At 44.6% G+C, this 12572-nt stretch overlaps 2 protein-coding genes across 2 annotated transcripts in view; one reads left to right on the top strand and one right to left on the bottom strand.

Annotated features, from left to right (window-relative positions):
* Positions 1-1717: 1717 nt before the first annotated feature.
* Positions 1718-7476, top strand: znf276 (zinc finger protein 276). Its single transcript, XM_062547853.1, has 11 exons — positions 1718-2267; positions 2452-2767; positions 2959-2999; positions 3123-3506; positions 4395-4476; positions 4571-4654; positions 4863-4967; positions 5070-5145; positions 5308-5425; positions 5695-5794; positions 6133-7476. The coding sequence occupies exons 1-11, from the start codon at positions 2015-2017 to the stop codon at positions 6488-6490; spliced, it is 1917 nt and encodes a 638-aa protein (XP_062403837.1). The 5' UTR covers positions 1718-2014; the 3' UTR covers positions 6491-7476.
* A 259-nt stretch (positions 7477-7735) lies between these two features.
* LOC134094355 (Fanconi anemia group A protein) overlaps positions 7736-12572 on the bottom strand; it is a 26436-nt gene continuing 21599 nt past the window's right edge. Inside the window, 8 exon segments of the mRNA XM_062547851.1 lie at positions 7736-8009; positions 8322-8420; positions 8649-8799; positions 9241-9316; positions 9641-9743; positions 10229-10291; positions 10914-11070; positions 12380-12495. Coding sequence (XP_062403835.1) covers positions 7911-8009; positions 8322-8420; positions 8649-8799; positions 9241-9316; positions 9641-9743; positions 10229-10291; positions 10914-11070; positions 12380-12495 — 864 coding nt within the window. The 3' untranslated portion in view covers positions 7736-7910.

The raw sequence follows: 12572 nt of genomic DNA, 5'->3' as shown, positions 1-12572 counted from the left end.
GACAGGCATGACTGGCCTGCCAGAAGCTGCTCCAGCTACAATCTCGGAGGTCGAGGGTCTCAAGATCAGCTTCTGACTTGACCGACGCACCCTTAAACTGACACTGCCTTGTCAAGAGCATTTTGGCATGGCACAAAGTGGAGGAGCCACCTGAAACATATGTACATCTCCGGTGACCCTCTTCATATTTCCAAATGGGAATACAGTGTCATGCCTGATCAAGGCTGTTTGAAATCTTTGGCCATGTTTTTTCAACTTTAAGAGAGCAATGAGCTCTTCCAGCTGTAGCTTTTTATTGAGATCTTCGATCTATCAAACTATCAGTATCAATCGGCTTCAGCTTCCCCCTTGCGAGATTGGTCATTATAACACTGCAAAAACAACCAATCGAATGGATGCAGAAAACTGGACCGTGAACCAGAAATGCACAGTTTTTTGTTTTGTTTTTCATATTCCCTATATCTTCTAGTTGACTTCTTAAATGAGAAATCAACTTATATGGTCATCATAACATTGCTAAAACAACAAATCTAAGGGGTGCCTAAAACTATTGCACAGTAGGCTATATGTGTGATGTGATATGGGAAAACCCATCACATGGTTCAATTTTCTAATACCATACTAGCAACATCTAAGATTTTGGGAGGATGGTATCCAGGATTTTACAACAATGTTGCTAGGATGATTTCAGAATCTTTAATTGGTCAAATTTCACCAGGGAGGGTGGAAACGGAGCAATAATCAAGGATTTTTGAGTGCATCATGTGATGGATTTTTGTAGATGAGATCACATATTTAAAACAGCATAACAAATGCTCTATTGGACGAGACCTAGGGAGTTTCCAAAAAAAAGAAAAAACTGTTGGCCATACCTGGCACCTTGTCAGGGGAATTCAGAAGGCCTAATGCAGTGGTTCTCAAAGCGTGGGGCGGGCCCCAGTGGGGAATAGAGACATGACAAGTGGGGCATGAGAAACAGGAGGAAATTTGTTCTTTTGTGCCTATCTTTATTCTTTTTAACAGGGAAGATCATAGATTCAAAACAAAATAACCACACACAAACTTAAGTCATAAACAGACCGACATATGAATTAAAATAACATCTGATCCAGTGGACAGACAGGACATGTCTAATGTGGAACCAAGATGTGAAAAAATATTTTAACGTTAATTTTGCCAGGTTGATGGGGGTCAATGTGGGGCATGCAACATCCCCCATGCCTTTCAATTGTATTACTGAACAGAGTAAATGTGTGTAGGTCATGTTCAGAAGCTGACACATAGGCCTACTCACAGATTAAATAAAAACAAAATATCCTCTCTTGATGTGCTCTGGTTTTTTTGCATTTCCCCTTGGAGATCAATAAAGTATCTATCTATCTTTCTCTGTTTGTTTGTGTGTGTGTGTGTGTGTGTGTGTGTGTGTGTGTGTGTGTGTGTGTGTGTGTGTGTACAAGGAAGAGAGGGAGAGAAATTAGAGGTCTGGGTTGCTGTAATAGGTATGTTGGGCATTTCATGCCCTTCTCTCTCATGCAAACACGAAAGTTGCCTATGGATTCATTGTGTGACACTGCTCTGATGAGCTCCACACAACTTGCAGTTCTTCAAATATCCGACGGGAGCGCTGTTGTCTGTACCAAAGATAAGTGGCCGTGTGTACTACTTCCGGGTCTTCGTGTTTATTTTCACATCATTTATTTCCTTCTCAACAGTTGAAAACACACAGTTGGAAGGCAAACATGTCGCACTGTAGTCGTACTGCAATAATATTACCATGTCATGAGGCACATGGTGCGTTTTGAATGCGTTCCATGTGAAAAAGACGGTCTGTTAAATGAAATCGAAATGTTTTAACTTTGGGGAATTCGGACTGGGGTTTAGCTATCCAGCATATCTCATGTACCATTAGCTCAATATAGTGGCTAATGTTAACGTTAGTGCCAATCAGTTCGGCACAGTTCTTTTCAGACTGCACTGACTCTGCGTTTTTACAGTGCCCGCAAAATATCTGATTATGAAGCGAACGCAGAGGCGTACGCGTGCCTCAGAATCGTCTCCTCAAACAAGTCAAAAACAAACCGGTGGAAGAAAGCGCCCTGTGCGAAGAGGGAAACCTCGAAAATCTCTAAATATCGAAGTTTCGTCATCCTCAGCAAGTGACAGGAGTTTTCAAGAAGACTTGGACGATGAAGGTGTGAATGCACGACGATTTGTCACTGAGAACAGTACTCCGAATAAACACTCCAAGACCGCAACAAAGCAGAAAGGTAAGGGACTAATTAAAAATCTCCGTTGTTCCTGATCTGATGTTTCTTATAACCCTTTCCTGTAACGTTATTTGTAATGTGCAGCTTTAGGGATGATGACTCGTACCGTCTGATATATACTCACTTACTCGCTTGTTCCCGATTAATCTGTTAACGCAAATTCGTACGACAATTTTCTGCACAGGAAATGGTCGGCTGAGCACTGCTTTTTGCCGTCTTTGCCATGGAAAATTTTCAAAGAGGAGACTGCGACATGCCTTCGATAAGCAGCTTGAGGAGTGTATGGAGGTGGACGACTTCTTGGACAGACAGAATCATGAAGCGCCGCTTTGTACTGACTTTCAACGGCTCATTGGTGTGCCGATGAATCGAGACCCACGGTTGTCTTCATTCATTTGCAAGACCTGCCATACACAGTTCTACAAGTGTCATCGCATCATGACAGATTTCCGTAGAAGGGTAAACCATACGCCTACAAGCCACGAAGGCAACAGGGATCGGTAAGAACTCGGAGTATGACAGTAGTTGGTCAGTAACGCGGGAGGGGGATGAATATACTCTGACTTCTACATCAGTTTTCAGACACTGTAAACAGACGCCCTCCCTCTCTCTCTCTCTCTCTCTCTCTCTCTCTCTCTCTCTCTCTCTCTCTCTCTCTCTCTCTCTCTCTCTCTCTCTCTCTCTCTCTCAGGGGTTCTGAAATTGTGCCAGCTGTAGACGGATGCATATCAAGTGAGTCGATTACTCTTTTCTGACCTCTCTTGTATTCTTTCAGTGCTGAATGTCCACTTGGCAGTCTTTGGAATAGTCACACATAGTTTGTGCTTACCCGTTACTGTTACTTGTTTCCTCTAGCCACCTCCATCACTTCCGACCCCAAGTGTCTCCACAGTCTGGTGTCCTGGGCCCACCACCATGCAGAGGCCTGTCATTCCTGTCCAAACCTAACAGAGGTTTTGGAAGACCAATGCTGGGGTTCAGTGAAGGCAGTGTGGGGCTGCATAGATGGGCACCGCTACGTGATGGACGCAAACGGCGCTCAAGCCATGGTGAACCCCGGTCATGGGCCAGGCGCAGGCGAACAGCTTAGCAGAGATGGCAGTCACAGGCCTAAGACCCCCCGAAAGCCCAGCAATGCCAGCACCACCACCACCAACAGCACTGCACAGCCAAGCCCAGCCACCACTCCACAGATTCAGCACTCCAACCAGGGTGACTTCTCCTCACCCAGCACTGATGGTGAGTCAACTTGCAGGGAAGGACAGTATTTATGATACATATATTCAGAATACTATAAATATACAAAGTATTATTTAGCGATTTGAATTTTATTGGTTTGAAGAAAGTGGCTTTTTACTAGCTCCGCTTTAACCCTCTCTGGTTTGGTGGTGTGATGACATCATAAAAGTGAAAACAATGAATGTAGCCTCTGACTGGTGCGTGTCATCAGAATATTTAGATTCAGGAAGTAAAAGTAAAGATGATTCAGTGCAAGATGAGTAACTTGTAGGTTGCTCACACACACAGTTCATTCCCTCTCACACTGTGAAGGCTTAAAAAGTTTCCCCATCTATCACCTAAAGCAACACGATGAGAAATTGTATAGGGTCATGATCCGTCCCGATCAACAGCATTAAGTTACACAGTGCAATCTGGGTATGCATTGACAAGGTCAGAGATTTGTGTCCACTTTGTACCACTTGACAACAGGTACAGTATTTAGGCTATGAGATGTTACAGGCAGGTCAGCATAGTTGATCTGTTGACTGTTTGCAGGTTTATGGCATGTCTTGTAGGCAGAGAAAAGCTGTTGCTCTCAAACACTGTTCACTTAATCAACAGAATTAGTGTACTGATGAAGGAATAGACAGATATTACCTATTTTTGGTATTCTTAAAATACAAAAATACAGTATTTTATTTTGATGTATGGTATGGCTGCTGTATTTTGTTGTTATTTTGATACACTTAAAATTAGGGTATTGATATTTTATTTGAACATACATTTTGCTGTATTTTTTCCCCATCTCTGTCAACTGAGATAGTATGATGAACACCACAAATCACCAAATCACAGATGCTGAAATGTAGAATGTCCGTACTTAGTGTGTGCTACTGCTATTCACAGGTCTGTTCCCAAATGACAAGATCCCCTCACCTGTCGCAGCTCAACCTATGGGGCAGACTGCAGACAGTGACCTTTCCGACAGGTGAGTACCCCCCAGACCGGCAGAGAGAAACAGGTCATACATCCCTGATGTGTAGGCAAAGTCATCAGTTGTTTTGGTTGGCCCCAACCTACAGGAACTTCTCCAGTGATGAAGAGTATGCAGACAGAAGGAAGGGTGCATTGTCTGATGAGCAGACAGATCCATACCCACCCAAAAGGTAAGGCGAGGACATGGACCAAACACCTCCATGGGGGGTGGGGGGGTTGATATTCACACACAAAGATTAACTGGAGTCAAATTCGTTGTTTGTTTACACACACCTGGCCAATAACCTTTTTTTTTTCTTCGTTTTAATCCTTTGAAAAAAGCTCCTGTTCGAACACAGGCTGATGCCAGATTCATTCTCATTTGTTGTGTCCTTTTAGGCCTGCGCCAACGAAGAGGCGTACCACTAGCAAGGCGGCAAAGCCTCCACCGCAGCCTAAAGAGAGAAAGAAGCCAGGCCCCAAGAAGAAGCAGAAATCTGAAAAGTGAGCACCACATTCATACTTGAATTTACTGGGTTGAACCACTTGAGGTTATCTTGATGTTGTTGTGATGTTATTGTAACAGCTAGTTTTGTTGTTCTCCAGAGAGGAGCTGCCCACCATCTACAAGTGTCCTTACCAAGGCTGCACAGCGGTGTACAGAGGTTCTGATGGCATGAAGGTAACAAATATCAAGACTGTTACATGTGCATCTATGGTATCCTAACAAATGCAATGGCTTTGACTATGCAATGACTCTCCTTCTTTTGTGTTTACAAATACATTTAGTCCTTGCTAGTTAGGGTTTGCATAATATGGTGTTTTGGGGGCACTTTGTGAACAGAAACATATAAAGGAGCACCACGAAGAGGTGAGGGAACGACCTTGTCCCCATCCTGGCTGCAACAAGGTCTTCATGATTGACCGCTACCTACAGAGGCACGTCAAACTCATTCACACAGGTAAGGAATATTTTTCTGTTTACACTGTCACTATGATCTGTTGTAAAACAAAGCAACCCCCATGAAATTGTTGCCTTGACATCTCCACCGTTTTGATTTGAAAGGATTGTTTGGACAACATATGCGCGATGAAATCTCCTGGTTTTACAAAAGAGAAATCAGTTTCTCTTCTAGCCGTGCTGTGCTCAAGATTGCAGAATGTGGAGTGATAGTGATGCATGTCTGCAGCTGGAGACCAGCACCATAACCTTTCTATTGCCTCTACTCAGAGGAGAGGAACTACATCTGTGACCAGTGTGGACAGACCTTCAAACAGCGGAAGCATCTATCAGTACACCAGATGCGCCACTCGGGAGCCAAGCCACTGCAGTAAGTTGAAGAGTGCCCTGAGAATGCGTCGATAGAAACGAAACAGACTTGTGTGTTAGTTTACACAGCAAAAAGCTTCAATTGTGGAGGGTCTGAAAGTGACTGCTCCCTGGAAAACATACAGTAGATTGTTGGAGCAAGCATTTTACCCAATCTCTTGGACATGTCATGCTATTGGTATGTAGACCCTTGGCTGTTGCACCAAGTACACATAACGATAACATCTATTCAGGTTCAAGTTCAGTGTAGATGGATGGTTTGTGTATATACTTGGCAAATTGTCTATTTTGCATCTGCAGTTCTTCCATCCAAACATCCTTTTGATTTCTCCTCCACAGATGTGAGGTGTGCGGGTTCCAGTGTCGCCAGAGGGCCTCCCTGAAATACCACATGACCAAGCACAAAGCCGAGGCCGACCTGGAGTTTGCCTGCATGCTGTGCGGCAAGCGCTTCGAGAAGGCCCACAACCTCAACGTCCACATGTCCATGGTGCATCCACTCACACAAGGTGGCAGCAACGACACTCCGACCCCGGGCAACCCGTCTGACCTGGATAGGTCCAGGCAGTCGGCCCGAAGCACTGAAACGCCACAAGCCCCACCGATCCAGGGACTGGACGCTGGGTCTGCAACTCAAGACACCCAGAGGACTACTCTGGCCAGCCCAGACATGAGCTACATGCTAGAGAACCTCTAATGAGACGTGCCATAGAGCGAAGGCCAGATATTGCCAATATGGACCAGAAAGTGAGGTGTGGTTTTTTTTTCTCCTTCTTCCCTTTTTAAGTTTTCATCAAGACTTTCAGTCCCTTGATAAAGATGACTGATATCATTTGCTCCTGAACTGAGTACTATATTCAGCACCAGACACTGTGTAAAAACATTGCACTAGTGATGCCCACACGTGAAAGTCATATGTGTTGGCGTGACTAACACAGTGGGACATGGTTTTAACACACCCGATATATGGAACGAGATGTCCCTTTGTAAAGCAGGATGTCTTGATTGGTATGCTGTTACGAGTTGTAAGCAGAAAGACTGAAAGTGTTTTCTATTGTGTGTGGAACACATGCACCTGTGTTGGAGTCTGTTACACGATATGATTGACTGGTAACACTTTATTTTAGTACTTTATTTTAATGTGTCGCTGTTACAGTGTACCTACCTAATTAGGTACAGAGGTACAACCTGTGTAACAACATGTACTAGCATGTACTTGCATTATGTATTTGTGGGTACCTATAGTTGTTACATTGTAATACTGAGTGCTTTTACAAAACTTTGCCAATTTGCCTACATTTTTCATCAGAGGCAAAGGGCTGACCTGAGACCTGCTGGATGGGGTAAATCTGGTCATGATAGATTTAATGTACATAACTGGTACACTTCATTTTAATGGGTTTATGCCACTGTATCAAAGAGTAATGAGTGTGTACCAACACAGTTGATACATGTACTACGTGGGGTAATGGAAGACATCAAAGACACAATATACATGTCATATGTGTGTGCAAGTAATTAACTGGTACACTTAACAGGTTTATTCCACTGTATCAAAGAGTAACAAAGGTGTAGCAGTGCAGCTGTTATGTACACTGAGGACAATGAGGCCTTGACTGGAGCTAAGAATGGTTTGTATATCTACCATGACCAGATTTACCCCATCCAGCAGGTCTCAGGTCAGCCCTTTGCCTCTGATGAAAAAGGCAAATTGGCAAAGTTTTGTAAAAGGACTCAGTATTACAATGTAACAACTATATGTAGGTACCCACAAATACATAATGCAATGCTAGTACATGTTGTTGCACAGGTTGTACCACTATACCTAATTAGGTAGGTACACTGTAACAGCGCTACATTAAAATAAAGTGTTACCGAATGACTGAGAATTGGACCTATGATTTGCTCAAAAGCCTCAAGGATGTGACAAGGACAGACTCAATACTTGTGACAATACTTTTTATATTTGGTCAAATAAATAGAAGCAGCAGCATTCAAATGAACTTTTAAGTTTACAAAAGTATTTTAAACATTTAACCCCACAAGAGCCACAATGCCCCCGGCAAACTCTGAGGTTGCACTGAGCAGGGATTCAATGTGGCCCAACATCCACCTCTTCACAGGAAGTCCATCTCTTGGCTCAGGTCTGGAGGACTCAGCTGCATGGAGAGGGTAGCTGCCACCTCTGGGTCCAGCTCGCCACACAATTCCTCCAGCTAGAGGGGAAAGCATAGAGGTCACTAAATTGTTGATTGTATGGAATGATATAGGCAGCTACTTCAGAACCAATTAAACCCACACAAAAGACTTTGGACCAGGCCCCCATTCTTAAAGAGGACGAGATGTCAAATGTTATGTGTTCCCTTCAAGAGACCCCCCTCAGTGATGCCTTTGTACAGTGTTTGTGATTGACAGTGATGTACAGTACATGGTGGAAAATTTAACATTTGTAATAAGATATATACAACCCCATGTTCTGAAGTTCTCTGTGATTTTTGGACCAGTTGTTGTGGTGTGTGTGTGTGTACCTCAGTTCTTTGGGTGTGAGTAAGGCAGCCTGGTGAGCTCAGGGTGATGATCTTTAAGAGGACCTGTTGAGCCCTGGACAAAACGTGAGACACATCCATCTGAAGAGAGAAGGACAAAAGTGTAAACAAACGTCAATGGCTTAAACTTCATTACAATCCATTGATTACCTACTCGATCACAGAAGAAAAACAAACACTTGATTTGCACAAGCAGAGAACAAAAAATTCCATATGACGCTCTTACTTACCTGAAGCATACAGGTAACTTGGTAATCAACATTTTAAGCAGATGGTGAACTGAATGCTGCAATCTGACTGTGGTGTTACCTGCTGAGGAGAGCTGGCTGGTAGGGGCTTTGGGGTTTCACCATCCAGGAAGAGCTGCAGCAGCTTACAGTAGCTCCAAACAGCCGTGTAGAGGAACCTGGGAGCACTCACTGCCCTGTTCAGCACTGCTGCATCCAGACAGGGCACCAGGCTGGAGGAACAGCACGGGAGAAATATATACTGTAAACCTCTGTACACACACACACACACACACACACACACACACACACACACAAACTTGTATAGCCTACGTACTTGTCTATACGTCTCATATTATACTGAATATTCACCTACTCTTTATTTACCCCATTTTCTCACTCAAATGTGACATTATGAAATTGGTGCTCTCTCATTTTGAATGAATGGAAAGTCTGTGTTGGATATTTCAATGCAATATGTGTATGCTAGCGGTAAAAGTCTGAGTGGGGATGTCCTGGGATAACTCAGAAAATGGCTCTTATCCAATCACAAATTAATAAGTAGTTTGACCAAATCAAACTGTTGTATAAAACATATTGCGTATCCTGTACAATAATTGTTCAGATAAAACTATAAATAATACATAATAATAATAAAATAGCTGGTCTCTCACCTGTAGAAGGCAAGGGGCATCAGTCGGTTGTTCTCCTCAGTGCTTATAATGGTGGTGGACTGATAATGGTTTTGTTCTGCAGCATAGAAAAAAAGAGGAAAAAGCAAGACAAGTTATTCTCTCTCTCTAAAAAAGCAAGAGAACCCATAAACTTCCAAGGGGCAAGTTATGCTTGAGGTTAGAGCAGCAGAAGCCATGTAGTGTGTGTGTGTGTGTGTGTGTGTGTGTGTGTGTGTCTGTGTGTGTGTGTGTGTGTGTGTGTGTGTCTGTGTGTGTCTGTGTGTCTGTGTCTGTGTGTGTGTGTCTGTGTCTGTGTGTGTGTGTGTGTGTGTGTGTGTGTGTGTCTGTGTGTCTGTGTCTGTGTGTGTGTGTGTGTGTGTGTGTGTGTGTGTGTGTGTACCAGTGCTTTGGGAGTGGAATAGATGCAGCCAGTCTGCAGAGTCCAGCAGCAGTGGCAGGATGTCACAGCACCGCTGTTGAGCCAGCTTCACACTCTCCACTTCCTGCCAACAACCGGTGACACACTCTTAACACATTATTCATTATCACACACACTCACACCAAGGCCACCTCTATAGAGTCAACATTGTGTGTGAGTGTGTGTGTGTGTGGTGGTGGTGGAGGTGGTGGTGGATGTCTCACATACAAATTCATGAACAGCTGTCATTATGTTTATATAGGTTTTCTTTCTAAAAATAGTAGCAATGGTAGTGTTCCATAGCCCTGCTTTTCCCCTCTTTGTTTTCTATCTATGACATTGATTAGGGATGAATACATTATACAGTACATAACTATAACAGGCACACTTAAAATTTCTAACAAAACATTTTCTCTTATAAGGTTTTTTGCACACCTACAGAGAAATAGGCATGAGCATGCCACACATAATCTTAAAGTGCTGAAGTAAAACATTGAAAGTAAAACTATCCCCTCAGGTGTGGTGAGTTCTGGTGAAGTGTACAGTAGGACTTGAATGGTGAAAACATACCTGCGGGCCGAGATAAGCAGACAGGAGGTCGCTCATGCAGAAGAACAGCAGGAACACCAGCAGCTGAAAACCAACACACACACACACACACACACAACACTAAGAGACTCAAGCCGAGCTGGAGCAAATAGAAGTGTTATAAGACAGTGCCATTGTAAAGCCCTCTTTGTATTGTGGAGCTGAACTAACAAATAATTAGTAAAGCTTTACATGCTTGAGAGAACAAAAGTGAGTGACTGAATAGACAGCAATCACTCCCTCTCCCTGTGCTTCAACCCTGTCTTAGCCCTTGGCCTCATGAGTGGAGGCCCTGTAGGAGGCTACGACCGAGGACTGCCCACTGCCCACTGCCCACTGCCCACTGCCCACTGCCCACTGCCCCAGACCCGGCTGCAGAGAGCAGTGATAAAGGGGGCATTTGAGATTTTCAGGGGGGCACTCTCAATCGTAAAAGGCTACAGTTAGGATTAGGCCAAGTAAAACTAAGGGGGCACCTTTTTTGTTTGAGGGTGCACCGCCCCCTTTTGCCCCCCCCTGGAGCCGGGTCTGCACTGCCCACTGCCCACTGCCCACTGCCCACTGCCCACTGCCCACTGCCCACTCCTCACTGCCCACTGCCCACTGCCCACTGCCCACTGCCCACTCCTCACTGCCCACTGCCCACTGCCCACTGCCCACTCCTCACCGGCCTGTGGTGCTGCTGCAGCGGCGCCAGCCTCTCGGTGCTGCTCCGGAGGGAGACGTCCAGGCCGCTGGTCCACTGCTGGTGCAGACAGGCAGCCAGCAGGAGTGCGGGCGCAGCCGGGACCGCAGACTGACCGGTGCTGCCGCTGCTCGCCCACCTGCAGCGAGAGGACAGCACGACGACATTGAGACCCCGCCTGATGATGGCGTTGAGTGGTGACGCAAGGGACAGTGAAGAGGTACAAAAGAGTGAGTCTACATTTAGATCATGTATGTGTGTTTGTGTCTCTTTCGCATGGCAGTATTTACGCCTGTAGACGAGGTGGTATCTCGGTGTGTAAACATGTGCAGGTCGACGAGAGGTCAGAATTTGTGTAAGTCTGTGTTATGTCAACATGTTGCAACATGGCTATTCAACTTCATAACCAAGTGGGCCAAACAGGACAACCTCTGGGTCTTCGCAGGTGACCCAAAATAGAGACATGCATTCATAAGTGTCCAGCTACATTTAATAAGTTCAGTTAAAGATCCAAGTTCTGTCATGTTTCATATTTAACAAGCCACAGTGAAATGTACTGACAAACAATAAACAGCATTGTAATGCCTCAATCAGGTGATATATTATACGCATTCGCTGTAAAAGAACCTCGTAAAAGGTCTCTTACATCAGGTGACAGGTCAATGTGCAGGCTACACGAATGCTATCATAGCTCTACTTTGTTCTGTTCAAAAATAACCGAGGGCTAGGCTACTTTACTCCTTTGACTTGTGGTGCCACTTAACCGTTTATCCCTTAATTACCGAAACGCATTCATTCCACAGTAAACACTTCGGTCTATTATATTGACAACAATATGCCTACTCAGAGACATGGTTAACATTAGGCTTTAACATTAGGATTACTGCTAACAATGCGGAAATTCCTGTGTTATGGGTGCGTTCGTAAATTGCCATTCCGAGCGCACTGAAACTTGCCATGTGTAACTATTTTCTGTGTCCCTGAGTTACAAACGCACAGTATATTTGACAGCCCAGTGTGAGAGGCGCTAGCTGCCCGACATTGTTTATTTTTGCAACTTTTCGCTTTTTTCATGAAAGATTCGAAGGCAGTTCGCGGATGGGCCGCAGATAAAATCCAACGGGCCGCATATAGTCGAATACCCCTGCGTTAGAAAATGCATGAGAGTGTGGGTCAGGAAGGCCAGCTAAACCTTTTGGATGGGATGATAAGAAAGCAAAGAGAGTGTGTGTGTGTGTGTGTGTGTGTGTGTTTATGTTTGTGTGTTTGTGTGTGTGTGTGTGTGTGTGTGTGTGTGTGTGTGTGTGTGTGTGTGTGTGTGTGTGTGTGTGTGTGTACACACTCAACGTGGTTAGTGTCTTATATAAACACATATGGCCTGGAACAATATACTATTACTCTGCTGGTATCAGCACACTGTCAATTGAAATCAGATAATCCGAAGTGACCTGTAAGCCCAGGAGTGGCAGTTGGCCAGCTGTTGCAGCTTCTCTGGCAGAGAGTCTCCGTCACTCCCACGACTCCACTGAGAGCCCAGCACAGGTGAGAGATGCCCCCACCAGCGCTGTGAATAACACACACACACACACACACACACACACACACACACACACACACACACACACACACACACACACACAC

The sequence above is a fragment of the Sardina pilchardus genome, chromosome 10 (genome assembly GCF_963854185.1).
Source record: "Sardina pilchardus chromosome 10, fSarPil1.1, whole genome shotgun sequence".
Lineage (NCBI taxonomy): Eukaryota > Metazoa > Chordata > Actinopteri > Clupeiformes > Clupeidae > Sardina > Sardina pilchardus.
This window is presented reverse-complemented; position numbering and strand designations above follow the sequence as displayed.